This window comes from Quercus robur, chromosome 5 (genome assembly GCF_932294415.1).
Source record: "Quercus robur chromosome 5, dhQueRobu3.1, whole genome shotgun sequence".
Lineage (NCBI taxonomy): Eukaryota > Viridiplantae > Streptophyta > Magnoliopsida > Fagales > Fagaceae > Quercus > Quercus robur.
In genome coordinates this window covers 75426946-75443186 of record NC_065538.1, presented here as the reverse complement: position 1 = coordinate 75443186, position 16241 = coordinate 75426946, and the positions used below count along the sequence as shown (strand labels likewise).

At 33.3% G+C, this 16241-nt stretch overlaps 2 protein-coding genes across 3 annotated transcripts; one reads left to right on the top strand and one right to left on the bottom strand.

Moving 5' to 3' along the window:
- Positions 1 to 6892: 6892 nt before the first annotated feature.
- On the top strand, positions 6893 to 12619 carry LOC126727102 (uncharacterized). Of its 2 annotated transcripts, XM_050432598.1 has the most exons (7): positions 6894 to 7449; positions 7544 to 7752; positions 8613 to 9488; positions 10388 to 10578; positions 10943 to 11149; positions 11488 to 11548; positions 11854 to 12619. In XM_050432598.1, exons 2-7 carry the CDS (start codon positions 7681 to 7683, stop codon positions 12448 to 12450), a joined length of 2004 nt encoding a protein of 667 aa, XP_050288555.1. In that variant the 5' UTR covers positions 6894 to 7449; positions 7544 to 7680; the 3' UTR covers positions 12451 to 12619. The 2 variants fall into 2 exon arrangements, with proteins under 2 accessions (XP_050288554.1, XP_050288555.1); XM_050432597.1 differs by having other exon boundaries at positions 6893 to 7752.
- Positions 12620 to 13783: 1164 nt separating this feature from the next.
- LOC126727101 (peroxidase 42) lies at positions 13784 to 16241 on the bottom strand. Its single transcript, XM_050432596.1, has 4 exons — positions 15964 to 16241; positions 15689 to 15877; positions 15107 to 15272; positions 13784 to 14496 (listed from the first exon to the last, which is right to left on the bottom strand). The coding sequence occupies exons 1-4, from the start codon at positions 16195 to 16197 to the stop codon at positions 14087 to 14089; spliced, it is 999 nt and encodes a 332-aa protein (XP_050288553.1). The 5' UTR covers positions 16198 to 16241; the 3' UTR covers positions 13784 to 14086.

Here is a 16241-nt window from a genome sequence, read left to right as displayed (position 1 = left end):
ATACTGTAAATTGTGAAAGACAACTAACCTCTCAAACAAGTTTCAATTCTTTTAAATATTTGACCTTATTTAGTTTTGCTTTAATTCTTACAAGTACCCGAGCAAATCTCCCAACATATTCACATATGAATGCTCCATCAAGAATGTACTCAATTGTTCAACATTCCCAACATTTTTTCAAGTCTAAGAAAATATGTAATTTAATAAGTACTAACCTATATTAATTAAATAATCTCCTAGTGAATACATTTTTAATTTATTTAATTTAAAAATTCATAATTAGAGACATATTAAAATCAAACTTAACAATTTTTATAAGCCTAACGAATGATACAAATAGCACTTGTGACGGTGGCAGCTCTAGGATTTTTTTCTAGAGGGGTCAGTAAGAAGATACATCTTAGGTAAAATATGAATTTTACAATCTAAATGGATTTCTTATTACAAATTTGTTTATAGTACGTACTAGTAATATAATAAAAAATAAATTATAGGTTCATTTGACATATTTTTTCTTGATATAATGAACATGTTAATTGTTGTTGTTAAATGAATTTTAATTATTACTCTTAAAATACTTTTATTTATTAGTTTATGATGATTATATGCTTACATTGTACCATCAATATATGATTTATATTATAGATAATTATACTATACACATTTACAAAAACTATACAATACTGTACACATTTGTTTAGAAACAATGTAAATATTACAATGATAGTACAATGTAAACTATGAATTTTCCATTAGTTTATTTCAAATTTATTAAGATCTAAATGGGCTTTATAAAAAAAATTTAGATGAAAAAAAATTTTACTTTGTTGTTGGGCTTACTATTTCTCCCAGATTTTAGATAAATTTGGATTGTTGTTAGACATTTTTTTTTTTTTTTTTTTGTATTTAAAAAGATCAAAATATTGTTAAGAATCATAATTAAACTTAATTCAAGTGGGTTTTAAAAAAATTTAGAGTCGGAGTGTTCAAATTTTTATTTAGGAGGGTTAAATAAAAAAAAATATTATATATAAAAAAATTTTAAAAAAAAATTCTAGCTTGGGGGTTCATTCCTTGAACTATACATGGCTCCACCCATGACTTGTGAACTATTGTAAGTATCTTCAACGAATGCTATAAATTATAAATAGCACCTGTGAAGTAATTGTAAGTCTCTCAGCGGTTTAACCTACTACATATAGCAAAATTTATAAAAAAATTTCCATTGTGGTTGCATTGAGTGAGTTTGAATATGACTTCCACATTCTAAATCCAATACAGATTGGTTCTGCCAAAAGAAAAAAAAAATTAAATGAAAAAAAAAATATTCAACAAAAATATTTGTGCATTATTAATGAAGCAGCCATGGAAATATGACATTCAAATACTAAAATTTGTTTAGAATCCAAATACTCAAAACGTATGCTAAAGAAAAAAAAATGAACATACATATGAACTATATTTGTGCTTAATTAATTTTTATATTTCAATATCTAAATGTTTTGTTATTATCTTTTTTTGTAAGATGCTTAATCAATTTTAGCATATCTAGTTTACTTTTCATATACGATTTTAAAAGACCTAAAGGATTACAAATGTAGATAATTAAGAACCATATGTTTTGAATACAATATGTATATATAAAAACTTGATAAACATAAACATAAACACGACATCAACAATTGGGTTATCCCTTTGAGAAATACTAGCGGATGTCCCACGTGATGCACGTGTTCATTATTAGTTATTTTATAATACTCATATGTGTTATAATGTTTGGAAAATTAATTTCAATTATGTATTATATGTCACTAAAATAATGTAGAAAAAAAATTGTAATACAATATATCCATATATAAGTAATCATAATTAATTAGATCTTAAAAATTCCACTACATGCATATTGATTTTTTTTTTTAATCAAGTGTATATATATATTTGGTTCTTACATTTGACGTTTTCAATATAAAAATTCTTATCACATTTGACGTTTTCAATACAAAAATTCTTATTATTTATTTTTTTAGGAGTATCTTTTTAAGGAAAATACATTAACTTTTGAAGGCTGAACATCTAAGATTTAAGATTTTTAATTCTTAATATGTAAAACTAAAATATACATGTCAAGAGATTAAAATTATAACAACAATTGAACAGAAAAATATAAAATTATACTATTTCATATCTTAGGTTTAATTTTACATACATATGAGTATCTCTATCACTTAAAATGATTAAACATTTCCCAAAAATATAAATAAACTCAAATAATACTCATAAAGGCTCTATGTCTTCCCTAAACATACCTTTCAGAAACCCCAAATGTTGTTGAAGCACTGTACCAAGCTTTGACATTGTTGTTGTTGTTGTTTGTTTGTTTTTTTTTTTTTTTTTTTTTTTTTTTTTTTTTTTTTTTACAAGATAGAAATTCTACTCTAGTATAATCTAAGTGTATATGTGTGTGAATCTTCCTTCTAAAGACTTGAAACCCGGTCCTTACCTCCCTCCTAACACCCCACAAGCAGTTAAATCATATACACCTAAAACCAAAGCCAATTTCATACTCTCTCTCTACGTTAATTTCTTTTGGCCCTTCAATATTTTGTGATACTAGAATATATAAAATGACAGCTTTTATAACATGAAAAACTACCATTGAATGGAGAAAACTTTTCAATTTTGAAATTAATGAAATTAAAAGTGAAAGAGTTCAAGAAGTTGGAAAATGGGTGGAACCAAACCTCTTAATCTTCTACATTTATGGCTTAAACTAGTTATTAATAAGAAGATGGGGTGATGTGAAAGGTTAAATGAAATACTACTCATACAAAGCACTATATGGCAGGACCTCATGCTCTCTCGCATGAGGTCTCTGCTTTTATATAATATAATGTATATATATATATATTGACAATGATTGATTGATTTTTCTTTATCGCCTAGTAAGGTTGAAGTCAAGTTATGGTTGAATTCATTTGAAAGAATACATGTAGATCCTCCATTTTATAAGTCTATCTAACTCACTTATATTATTGATTTCTCAACAACTAAGAGTTAGTATGATCACAGGGTTTTCACTACCTACTCCTCCTCTTGCTTTTTTTCTTAGTATTAAAAAAAGAAAATCTATATCTTAAAGAATAAATGCCTCAAAAGGCCTAGCAATAGAAGGGTCGCTATTCACAAGGCATCTCACATGGACCAAATAGAACCAAGTACAAACTCATCTCTCTCTCTCTCTCTCTCTCTCTCTCTCTCTGGATGTTTCTCCTGTATTCAGTAGCAATCTTTTCCAAAATATAGCATTATTGGCCATGCATTAGAATAGGGAGGGAGAAATACCATGACAATCTAATCTCCTAAACTTTTGTCCCTTGAACAACTTGCTTGTCAATTGTCATTACTAAATAAAATAATTCTACTTTTCACTCCCACATATTTCACATTTCAAAGCTACCAAAAACATAATTAAACAACCTGTCATGTGAAGCTAATCAACATATACAATAACTTAAATATCACTAGGCTTTAATCTTTATTAAACACACTCTACAAGACAAACATAATATTTATATACAGCACCCTTCCCACTTGCAATTCTTAAGCTCCAAGTTTCAATTGAATGATTAATATATCTTAACTAGAAAGCCATCAAAGGCTGTGTGTGTACTCATTATTATGGGATTCCTTTTACCTTGCCAGCACACTTTTCAGGTACTTCTAAAAGACTGTGACTTTGTTGCTTTCTTCAGCCATTTTTTTTCTCTCCTTTATAAAGAAAAGCTCTGATTTAGGCTCATTGGGCAACCCTCAACAAGAAAGACTGCCTGCTTGCTTAAATTATGTTGAGCACTGATACAATCAAGAAGTATTTTAGGCTTTCACTGGTACTAAATTAAGATAGGTTTATTCTATTTTGTTGAAAAAACAAGGGTTGCCCATATGGGTAGCAGGGTAGGCTTAGTTTAAAAATTAGAAGGATGGAATCCGAGGTTTAGCTCATATTCCTCTGACACACACTGCATTAAGAGACAACCATTTAGGTTACCATTGCACGTGAGGTTGTTTTCTATCAATATATTGTACACCCCACTGAGCAAAATATCATATTAGATGCACGTGTGCACTTGTTTTCTTAATACATAATCTGGGAAATGGTGTCATGGGACTCGCAAGTCAAGACAGGCTCCTAATTTCCATCTTTCCCTTGTACAACTTATTATTAGTATAAATTGTAAACCTTTTGGTCACTGATTTTTGCATCTAATTAATTGATAATTAGAATATTTCTCTTAATGAAGGGCTTTATATTTAAAGACATTTTTTCCTCAAATAAAATACCCCGAGTTTCCCTTATCTTAAAAATCTCTGTAATTCAACATTCGGCGTTCAAGTTATAGCATTCTAAGTAAGTTCTAATTAGCTCAACTGGTATAAATTTTTGTCATCGAATAAGAGATCTAGAATTCAATCCCCTACCTACACCAAAAAACCAATTGGTGTCTTCGTTTGATGATAAAAAGTAATTATCATAAGTGAATACCAAGAAACTATCTCAAAAAACAGAAGTTATACCATCCTGAGGTTTCATAACAATTAAACCTTAAACTATTTAAATAGAATGACAATTGTGTTTAAGGTTGAAGTCAGAATTAGATAATGGGCTACAAGTAAACTCATATTCCCCGTGATTTAACATATAGGTCAGGCAAAGAACTTATTGGCCAGATGATCCAAACACAGTTCAAAAACCAAATATACTATGAGGTTATTGGTTCGAGACACTGGCATGGCATGGTACATCCAGATTGTCACCATGAGTTCACAGGTAGATAACAGTCACAATATGATATTGTTAGTTTATTGAGTCTTTGACCAGTTTATTAAGTTCTGTAACTTTCAATTTTGTCATTTTAGTCCTCTAATTTTCAATTGTTATCAATACAGGATTTCGTTAGAACCCAGTTATGTCCTGCCATTAACACTGCTAAAATGACGCTATTTTGCATTTTTTTTTTAATTTGGAATTAAAAGAAAATTATAAAAAAAAAAAACATTTAGGGGAACGACAATCCCTTACCTAAAATCAAAACAGAGGAATCATTCCACACCCAAATCCCTAACTTAGAGAATTTGGGGAAACAATTAAGCTGGTCGGTGGCTTGAGAGAGAGAGAGAGAGACTGAGTCTGTTTGAGAGAGAAACTGAATCAGACTGAGAGAGAGAGAGAGACCGAGTAGGAAACTGAGTCCGTTTGATTCGGTTTGACTGTTCGAGACCGAGTTATGAATTAATTTGAGAGACTGAATCGGTGATGGAGCTCTGATGAAGATTGATTTGCAGAGATTGAGACCGAGAATCCCTCAACTCAGTCTCTCTCTCACTCTCTCAAACCGACTCACTCTCTCTCTCTCTCAAACTGACCCATTATCCCCAAATTGACCCATTATCCCCAAATTTACTTGGTTAGGGATTTGGGGGCTCTTCACTTCTTCTTCTTCTTTTAGATTTTTCTTATTTTCTCTTAATTCCGAATTAAAAAAAAAAAAATGCAAAACGGCATCATTTCAGCAGTGTTAACGGCAGGACATAACTGGGTTCTAACGGAATCCTGCATTGACAACAATTGAAAGTTAGAGGACTGAAATAATAAAACTGAAAGTTAGAGGACTGAAATGAAAAAATATGAAAGTTAGAGGGTCAATTTTGCATTTTTGCCTAATTATTTTGTTGTCAAATGTTGGATGGTAGGTAATTAAGTTTTTTAAAACAATTTAATCTGTTGAGCATCTCATCTGTAAATTATAAAATGACCACTGCCTCGGATGCTCCTAAATGGGGCACCAGCCTCACCACTCACATAAGAAGACAATTTAAATGTTTAGTCAGAATTGCGAGTTGGTATAGCCAATGAAAAAATTAATGATTACTTAATTAATTAAATTTGAGGCTGTGTATTACTGTGTAACAACCTGGGCAATTGGCATCAATTTACTCTATCCAAATACTTTATTCAATGGGGGTTCAACTAATTTTTTTTTTTTTTTGTGGGTTCAACTAAATTTTTTTTTTTTGTTGATACATTTGAAAAGGGGATAGGTATTCAAATCTTGAACGTATTTATTGAAAATATTAAAAAGTATCGATTAATCTAGAGGTCATGAAAGGTCAGACTAGATTAAGACTCTCGCACTTGCAATCAATGACTTGGATTGTACCATAGATATCATACATTACTTAAACATAGAAAATTGTCATGAAAAAGGAAAACACTTTAAAATGAAATAAAATGTTTTTTTTTTAAAAAAAAAAACATATGGGTCATGTGAGGTAACTTTCAGTCACAGGTAATCCACCCAAAAACAAGTCTATATTTTTCCCAAAACAACATCATATTTTGCAGATTAATAATAAGATTCTAATTGATATTGATGGAAGGATCACAATAATGTTTTTTCTTTTTTTTTGATGAAGGATCACAATAATGTTGTTGTGTAATATTCGAGATAGTAAATTATAAGTTTGCATAATTAAGGATCAAATTAGAAGCAACCTCAAACTTAGAGGATAAAAATATACTATTTTAGCATTCTATTTTCTTTCACCAATTAAATTGCATTTTGTGGATTCTATTTAACTCAATTTTTTAAAATAAAAAATTCAGATTTGATTATTAGTGTTTCTTTCACCAATTGAATTGCATTTTGTGGATTCTATTTAGTTAATTTTTTAAAATAAAATATTCGGATTTGAATATTAGTGTTTCTTTCACTAATTGAATTGCATTTTGTAGATTCTAGTGAGCTCAACTTTCTCGAATAAAAAGATTCGTGATCCAAAATTGTCCACACTAAAAACCAATAGAGGAATTGGTGTCTTGGCCATAGGTTGTGAGAGAGAGGCGCACGTGGTGATGCATGCCTTAACCTCGGCGTTCTATTTTCCATTTACAAAACAGTGAGTCTGAGACGATAATCAAACCCAAAAGGCTACTCATCTTCCAATCACTTTCATCTCCTTCTCTAGAACATCATTGAATATCATTGATTACCGAACACACGTTTTCTACTTCTTGCTCTCTTTTGAACTTTTCTTTCTCTATGTTTCTGATCATGTTTTGCTTCAACTTTAGCTTAGTTTTGACTTATTACACTTACACAGTTCTTTAAACTCTCATTATTTTTGTCTCTTGTAACACTTTCATGCTCTCATTTGATACTCAAATAGTCTCTTTATAATCGTAATGCATCAGTGTATTCTCCACTATTCAGTTTTTAAGTACAGATGCTTTTGAAAATCACTTTTATGACATGGGTTTTGCATCAATGACAGTTCTTTCTTTGATTTTAGTAGTTTTCCTACATGAAAGTATTGATATTTGCTCTCATACATTCTCTTCTTTTTAAGATTATCAGCTGGGAAGAATTTTTTGAAGGTTTCGATTAGTGGGTATATATTGTTTTTTTTTTTTTTTTTGGTGATTATTAGTTTTGAGGCTATCCAAAAGGTCTTGAAATTGGCTTTTTGTATATTCCAATGGTAGAGCTTCAATCCTGTGCTAGCTTGGTCAGTGCTTCTGCATTGTGTGCTATACAGCAAGAAGTGAAAGGGGAAGGTGTCAATGTTATAGCTGAGATTACTGCTGAGTTACAAAGAGAAAGAAGGAAGAATGCTGAGCTTATGGAGAGAATATCAATTCTTGAAGCTCAAATACAGCAAAGAAACAAAGATTCTCTTCCTGCAGATGGGCAAGTACGATTGCCCAGTTCATATTTGTGTTTTTGCATCGTTTCTTGTTTTGTCTTTTATCAGTCTATGAGGCTTCATTTTCTTCTAATTTTAATTATACAATAAATATTATTAGAAAAACCATTGTACTTGCCTTTTTTTTTTTATGTCATTTCATTTTTTTGTACTTTTAATGGTAGATGTTCATTGAAAGAATGTCTTATTAATAGATGGTATTCGTTTATAGCTGTGAATGATTATATGTCTCACTTGTAAGTATATAAAAAGATCAACTGTTCAATCTGATTATTATGTGATATTCCCGAAATCTCTACAAAGTATTTGCCCTTTAGATTATCCAACAGCTACATTCTTATAAAATTGAAGGTTTCATTTTAATTTAGAAGCTTTGAGGGGGATTCAAACCCTGAACATCTTAGTTGGAAACACTAAGAAGTGTCATCCTTAAAGGAAGGATACCATATATAATTCTGTTTCTAGAGTATTAAATTGAATTCAAAAAGAGAAAGCATGCAAGATAACGATTAAAGAATTGCTTTCTCCTTTGCGCTTTGATATACACGTGAGAGTCTTAACTTGTATGGCAAAGATTTTGAGGATCAGACCATTCTTCTTAATTCCTTTTTTAGGGTGTTGGTTGAAAAAGGAAGGGGGGGGGGGGGGGGTGTTTGGTGTTCGCTTTACTAATTAAACTTTTTTGCATCAATCTTATGGATGATAAAGTAACTTGGGTTTGCATGCAGCCAAAATTTGTTAACACATAGAATGCTACATTAGTTAGTAGTTAGATGATTTGTTATTCTTTCTAACATTAAATTTCTGTTACTCATATCATTAAAGGTGTCTCTTATCTTCAATTTCAGGGCAGTTGTCCAAATGCAATGGAGAGAAGCTTCAAGAAACTAAAAAGACAGAAAACAGATACAGCTAATGATGGAACTGAGAATGGAAATATTAACAAAAGTGAAATGTCATTGCAGAAGACACATGACCCTCAGTGTTTTCCTCCCAAAGATGCAAATCTGGAAGACCGTTTGGTCAATTGGATGAGCATGGATGATACCCAGTTTTTGCATTTTGAAAAATTTAAAGACAGTGATTTGGCTGCAGATTTTGATGATACAGATGACAGTGATGATGAAGATGATGATTATCGTGACGAGGATGATATTAATAGTGACCATAAAGTTAGAGTTGCTACTGAGAGTTCTAGAACTGTTAATGAACTGAATGAATATCTTCCTGAAGATGTTGATGGGGGATCACATATGCAATGCTTGGAAAGTTGCTCTGTTGGTCAGAGTGAGCCAACTTTTTCATTTGTAAACCGGGAAATGAGTGAAAATCGAAAGGAAATTGTTTTGGTACCTGATACAAAGCCAGTTTATGATGAAAAAGAACTCAAAAAACTTGACAGAAAAGAAACCAAAAAAGTTGGAGAAGTTAAAGCACCGCCCAGGATCCTTACTTTTGATAAAGAGGTTTGCCATCCAGGACCTGGAAGCCTATCATTGCATAAAAAACCTCCAAAGACGGCTTTCTGTCCAAAAGAAGTGAAGAGAATAATTGAGTCAGAGATCCTGTTTCAGAAAAATGCTCAATCTCATACTATAAGGAAAATAATAGTCTTTGCATCTCTTGGTATAAGGCATGGATGTGAAGATATGTATGAGTTAAACTTCAATCATTTTAGCATTTTAAGGAAGGGAGAACCATTCATTTCTCCGAACGACCCTGGGGTAAGCAATCTGATTTTTGCAAACTTCATTAGTTTCTTAAGTCTCAATAATTGGATCTAGTCGCTTGAAAGATATGATGAATCTTTATACAAGTACATATTGATATCATTTGTGTTGCTACTGTTCTTTCTGGTGGCTTTTAATTTAAGTGATGTGAAGAGAACATTACCTTTTCATGATGTTAGATGTTTAAGTTAAAGGATCTTCAGATGTGCCATGAATGTTACATATTGTAAATATCAACTATAATCAGTACTGACTTTTTATTTTTCCTAATATTTTGCACTGAAGTTATTAGGCTACATCATGCTGCATTGTTGTCTTATCATCAGAAAGTGCTTGGCTAGATCATTCACCTGACTTCTTTTCCCTTTTCTGTCCATCAAGTGAATTAATCAGCTTCTTTAATTTAATCTGTTGATAGAATTCAAGTATAGTATCTTAACCGAACAATATCTTATTTGAACTTTATTAAATAAATTATGAGTTGTTTGATGCATAGTAGCTCAAATGTTGCTTGAAACTTAGGATATATCTTGTGTTTCACACCTCAGATTCCTCTCAATTGGCTTGGCATCAGGATACAAAAGGATATATGCTGAACCATGCCAGGCAGATCATCATAGGATTTGAGGTGGTGCAATTGAGAATTTTCAAGGGAGTCTAGTTCTTCTTTGATACTCAGCATTTACATAATAGGCTAAAGAAAAGCATTTTGGGTTAGAATAAAATCTCAATTTCCAGTTTAATAGGACACTGAGGTGATTTCACGATATTACAGTACCAAATTGCCTGCTAAAAGACTGTCTAAAATTCATGAACGTCACAGAATAACCAGTAATTCTTCCTTGCTCATTCCTTTGTTAATCAACAAAGCCATTATTTTATTTAATCATCAGGAGCATGTTTTATATGAGAATCCCGGTGTCCGAAGGAAGGTCTTTTATCCCAATCGGCAGAACCCAACATTATGTCCTGTTCAAATACTTGAGGAGGAAAAGGCTATGCGACCCTCTGATACTAGCTGCCCATCATACTTGTTTCTGTGTATCAAGTATGGTGGAAGAACAAGAAATCTTCCTCAAAATGAGTATGTACCATTCCAAACTTCCAATAATTGATTTTACTCTGGCTAACAGTTCCAATAGTTGATCTGCAAAACCATAAATGGATTTAATATTCATCTCTTTTCTGTGTCAACTTTCGTTTTCATATTTCTTGAAAGTATGCACAGCAAAATGTTTTTTTTTTTTTTTTTTTAATCAGCAAAATGGTTTTCTTGTTTCCCCCATTCACTACATTAAATTACATTTTTTACTTTATCAACGTAGAAAGTTCCTGTTAAGGACCATTTTGTTAATAAAAACTTTACCTTGCTAGCTAGCATTGGCAATTGATGCCATGATGTTTCACTTCTTCCACTCTGAATGTAGCCCTGGGTTGAATTGTTCCAGATATGTCAGGCAGCGCATGGGAAGGAACAAACTGAAGTCTTTTGGGCCACTGATGTGTCGTATGGCAATGCTAGTTCATATTCGCAGTGGAAGCTTCTTCTTCAAGGCCTTGGGAATCACGCTTCTGTTTATGGCTGGTTTTCCTGATGACCTGGTTCAAAGAGAAACTAAATACCGGAACTTGGACTTGCTTCAAAAATATTACAGGTCTGTACCATTGCATACCTGAGGACATGATATTTATGGAATGGAATAGCAGAAATGGCATAAATACTGAAGTTTGATAACTGAGATAAAATGCCTTTCGTTGTTTTTGAAACATTGTCAACTATATAGCATAATTGAATAAGTTCTCATCACATTTGACCAAATTGGGTGGTATTAAGCATCACATAATGAAAGACTGTGGATGAGTTATATCAAGCCAAAAGTGTGAATTAAACCTCCCAATAACTGTTTGTCATCGTCTTCACTCAAAATTCTACACTCTTCACTCCCCAATCATCTAGGGCCATTTGACTAGATGCGTTTCCTTCTTATTGCAGGACGGATGAAGATGCTGAAGGGGAGGAGTTGTTTCTTCCATATCTGTTGACAAGCAATACGGTATAACCCCAAACCCAAATCCACATATCTCACCACTTTTGTGAGTTTTCAGGCAGTTGTTTTAAGACACAATATTTGTATGCAAAAGGCTTAAAAATCAGTGTGAATTGCATAATCAGAAAACTGCTAGATATGGTTTGTTGATATATGCACTAAAGGATGTTGGTACCAGATAACATTCTCATGGCAAAGATGCCTAATATAGCACTAAGCTCTCTGTTGAGTTCTTGTATTTTCAAAATAAACTGGTTGAGGTTTCTGTTTAAAGATGGTTTCTCAGTTTGCTATGATCTTTTTTCTTTCAGCTGGCCAACCCTGGTTCTCAGCAGCTAACTGGGAAGACTATTTCAACAAAATCAAGGGGAAGGAAACAAACAAGCTCAAATGCTAAGCCTAACAATTTGGTAAGACCCTCAGTCCAACAGTCTACACCTTCAAGCTCTGCAACTCCAGCTCATTTTGGGTTAATGGGCTACACCTCCATCCACAATCATGCAATGGCAATGGCAGCATTCCAGTCCATGCCATCTCAGACTTCACCAGATGCCCCACCAATTTCAAATCCAGTGGTTCCCGGTACTGCTACTAATGTCTCGTACCATAATCAAACACCATTCCATGTGTTCCCACAACAGCCTGCAAATGCTTTCCTACCTATGATGTATTGGCCTCCACCAAACACATTTCCTCCAGGACCTTTCCCTTCGACATATGGTTTCCAATCTTTTCCATCTGCTGCAAATTACATCTCCATCCATCAACAGCCTTATTACAGCCACACCTCTAGCAATCCTTTCATACCGAAAACGGTAGGAGGCACACCGAACAATGGTAAGACCTTAGAGGAAGCTGATAGTGACTCTGACAGTAGTTCAAGCAGTACAGATCCAAAAGAACATTAGAAAGGTGCAAGTAATGAACCATCTACATAGATGAGTTTCATGTAAATTTTCTTCACTGAGCAATAATTTAGTGTAAGAATGATGCAGTGTAACACATTTTTGGGCCTGTTCTTTGCAACAGGTGTGTAACTTACAAGTTTCTATTTATATAATTTTGTGTCCTTCGGTTCATAGAGAAGATATATCTTTGAGGTTTCTAGCAGATTTGTCGTTGCATTGTAAAGAGAAATGAAATGCCTCCTATTTTCTTGTAGAAATCAGATGTGTTTATTATTTTTCTCTTACTCAATTACTAATAAATTGATAATATGTCTCAAGCATGCCGCACTACTGTCCATGATTGGTTAAGTTAAACCTCCACAAGTCATTGATCAGTCCTGCTTACAATATGAGTTTCATGGTTTACAACTCGGTAACTGTTGAATCATTGACGCTGAAATCTTGCCTTGTTTATTGGGTTATAAAAGTCTCAAAGTTTGCTAAGAGTCAGTTATAATAAGCTTATTGGAGGGTATGTATTAAATTAGTTTAATTTCAAACTTGGAAGACACAAACCAGAATTACTAAAGGACCACATTAGTAACTCTAATGATATTGGGGAAGAATTTTCAAAATAACAGTCCTGAAATAAGAATTTTCACCATTCAAGTTGATTCTATGCAGCTGAAGGGCTCAAGTTCACTAGGCTTAAGCTTCTCATCACTCTCCTCAAAATTGAATTTATGCAGTTCTTATCGACCATGGCCACAGAAAGCAACTGTGAATGGATAACAAATAATAGATTGGCCTGTTATCCCTTAAAGGCACTTCCCTAAGTTTAAGTCACTCTAACTAGAAAATGTTAAGAGTTCTCATGGCCATATTATATGTAAAAACATGCTTTCAATATTGAAAAATGCACTGCCCAGTGCCTAATCATGAAGATTAGTTCTTCACAACCCAATCTCTGTGTGTGTGTGTGTGAGAGAGAGAGAGAGGTGCACACCCCTGGTCCACATTTCATCTCTTTGTCTAGACTACATTAATTGTAACTCTGCCTACCAACAGATAAGTTGGCGTGCATGGATACGCATAATGCAATATTGATTATATAAGAGAATCTCATCCTGATTATGTTTTTGTTTTTTCCTTATCCTCATTCTATATATTTCCAATCTACTTTATTAGTATTTTCTTTTTTGTCTGTTTAATTTAATGTCACTTTGTTATTTGCTGACTTTTGGGACCCCTTTACATCATTTGATATTTTCTTAGCAGCTTGAGTGTACGGCATTTTTCATTGGATTCCAATATAAATTTGCAGTCACCATCATGACATTTCAAGAGAGCATCATTTGCATGAATCATCAATAACCATCATATTGCAATCCACGCTTAACAAACCATCCATACATATATACACAAGTCCGACATCCATCATGCCCATAATTTCAACTTCACAAAAAGAAAGGATAAACTTACACCTAAAAGCAGTGTTTGTGCTCTACATGGTTATCACTTCTGGTACCACTCACTTGCACCAAACACTGCCCATTAAAGAACAAACTGATCTGGAAAGCCCATATTATTCTGCTATTCTTACTCTTCTTCCCCTCATACAGACAAGGAAAGAAGAGCTAAACTTATAGTAGAGCTTTTAATGATGCTTGTTAGCAACATTACACTGCTTTCGGATCTCACCCTTCGTACCAGTTAAAGGGTTGTTCTCAGAGAGTTTGGTGATGGCTTTAGCAAACTCCTTGAAGAAGTAGGCCTGGCTTTTTGCCATTTTCTTCACATAAGGCTTTGTCCTCTTGTCTGTTGCTAGTTGGTGGTCCACTATCAACAAGCCCTTGTTATCCAATATGTTCCTGTAATAATTGTTGTCTAGAACCATTGGTGTGCCACGGTCATTTCTCACATATTGAACAGCCTTGGGGTCTGGGATTGCGTCAGGGCACTTGTAGAGCATGTGCTCAACATGGTCAGGGTTGAGTGCAGGGTCAACTTCTGGGTACAAACGGTGTACTAGCTTTACACAGTGAGTTCTTCCAACACTGTGAGCTCCTGTAGATGCAACAAGACCAAATTATACAAAAACAAATTTGTTATACCAAAAATGCATGGTGATATTTTGTTAGGAAAAAAATTTCTGAATAATTGTCTTACCTATGCAAATCCATCTAAAACATGTTGCTAGTCTAAATTACAAATTAGCCTCTCTAGCCTCAACCTGTTTTCATTTTGCAATTAAGTCCTTTAACGAACGTTTTTTTCATTTCAGTTCTTAAACTTTAATCTATTTCAATTTAGTCGTTCTAGCTATTTTCAATTTTCAATTCAGTTTTTTTTTTTTTTTTTTTTTTTTTTCATTTCAATCCTTTTAACTTTAATTTGTATCAATTTTTTCTTTCAATCTAATCTCGCCTTTAGTTTTAATATTTTTTACTTTTCAAAAAGGTGTCATTTTGGTAGTATTAAATGATGTAAATTAGACAAAAATGAATGGATTTTTCACTTTTCAAAAAGGTGTCATTTTGGTAGTATTAAATAATGTAGATTAGACAGAAATGAATAGCTAAGTTAGAGGGTAATTAGTAATATGACATACACATTATGTATATACATTTCTATACATAATATGAGCATGATGGAGATGTGAGGGCATTGTATGTACCTAGCAAAGCAACCAAACCAGGGGTATCAACACCCATGGCAGAAAACCTCTCAAGGACTACAGAGATGCTCTCATTGTGGTCTGGGAGGTATTGCTCAACTACATCTGCTCTGCTCTTCCTACCATCTCTTCTTCCAGTCTTGAGAGGGATATGAGGGCCTCCAAGCTGTACAAATGTTATATACAGTTTAACACTGACATTCTAGAATAGTACTAGGCTACTAGCTTTATGGTACAATAAGCAGATCTGTTGTAACCAACCTGATTTTTTTAGCCATAAAGGGAAAGGCACCACAAACAAAAACATCATAGCAACAAACTTAGAACTGCATGCAGTTTGAGAATCAGAACAGTAAAATCCATGTTAAGGAATGGTACTTTTTAGAATCCAGAAAATTCAATTTATGCATAAATTGGGTGTGGATCCACTGATCCAGTATGCAAATGAACAGTTAAGATCAAGAACATATTCACATTTGCATGCATAACAAAGAAGGTAGTTAATAAAACTCTATAAAACCAAATGACTGAAAGTGATATTGAAAAAGAAAAAAGAGAATTGAGAGGTTCCAAGGAAGTTACTGAAACAATGCCATCTCTAGCAGACAACACAAGGATATCTGCACATGAAACTACTCCAGGGCACTCCCTCTCCACAGCTTCTTTGATGGTATCAAGGTACCTGAAGTTCCTTAGCCCAAAGCTCCTGTCTGTCTCCTTCTCAGACAAAGTCCTTCTTGTGGAGTCCAGTAATAGTGAGGCATCACATGACTAGTTCACAAACCAACCAAAGAAATGCTTTTGTCAATATCTAGCAAACATTCCACACAAATTAAAAACAAAGATGAGAGCTTTACCTGAACAGCACAGTCATGGAAGATGTTCCTGAGCCATGAGAAAGCAGTGTTCTTGTGGCGCTTGTAGAGAAGCTTGACTTGCTCTTTGATAATGTCTTCAGCCTGAGGGCATGTATCCTTGTAAAAGTTCATTACAAGACCTGGGTCTTGCTCATTGTCAGCCAAAGCATGCCTGAGAGACACGGCTGAGAAGGACAAGAAAGCTAATAAGAGGAAGAGAGCTTTGGAAGACATCTCTCTATTCTCACTAAAGGTCACTTGGCTTTGCTTTGGTTCAC

Excerpts from the sequence above, each read along its gene's own strand:
- LOC126727102 (XM_050432597.1), top strand. The coding sequence starts at position 7,537 with ATGGTAGAGCTTCAATCCTGTGCTAGCTTGGTCAGTGCTTCTGCATTG. Across the intron at positions 7,753-8,612 it reads CTCTTCCTGCAGATGGGCAA|GGCAGTTGTCCAAATGCAAT; the intron begins GTACGATTGCCC and ends CTTCAATTTCAG. Across the intron at positions 10,579-10,942 it reads AGAAATCTTCCTCAAAATGA|ATATGTCAGGCAGCGCATGG; the intron begins GTATGTACCATT and ends GAATTGTTCCAG.
- LOC126727101 (XM_050432596.1), bottom strand. The coding sequence starts at position 16,197 with ATGTCTTCCAAAGCTCTCTTCCTCTTATTAGCTTTCTTGTCCTTCTCA. Across the intron at positions 15,878-15,963 it reads TCCATGACTGTGCTGTTCAG|TCATGTGATGCCTCACTATT; the intron begins GTAAAGCTCTCA and ends TTTGTGAACTAG. Across the intron at positions 15,273-15,688 it reads CTAGAGATGGCATTGTTTCA|CTTGGAGGCCCTCATATCCC; the intron begins GTAACTTCCTTG and ends ACATTTGTACAG.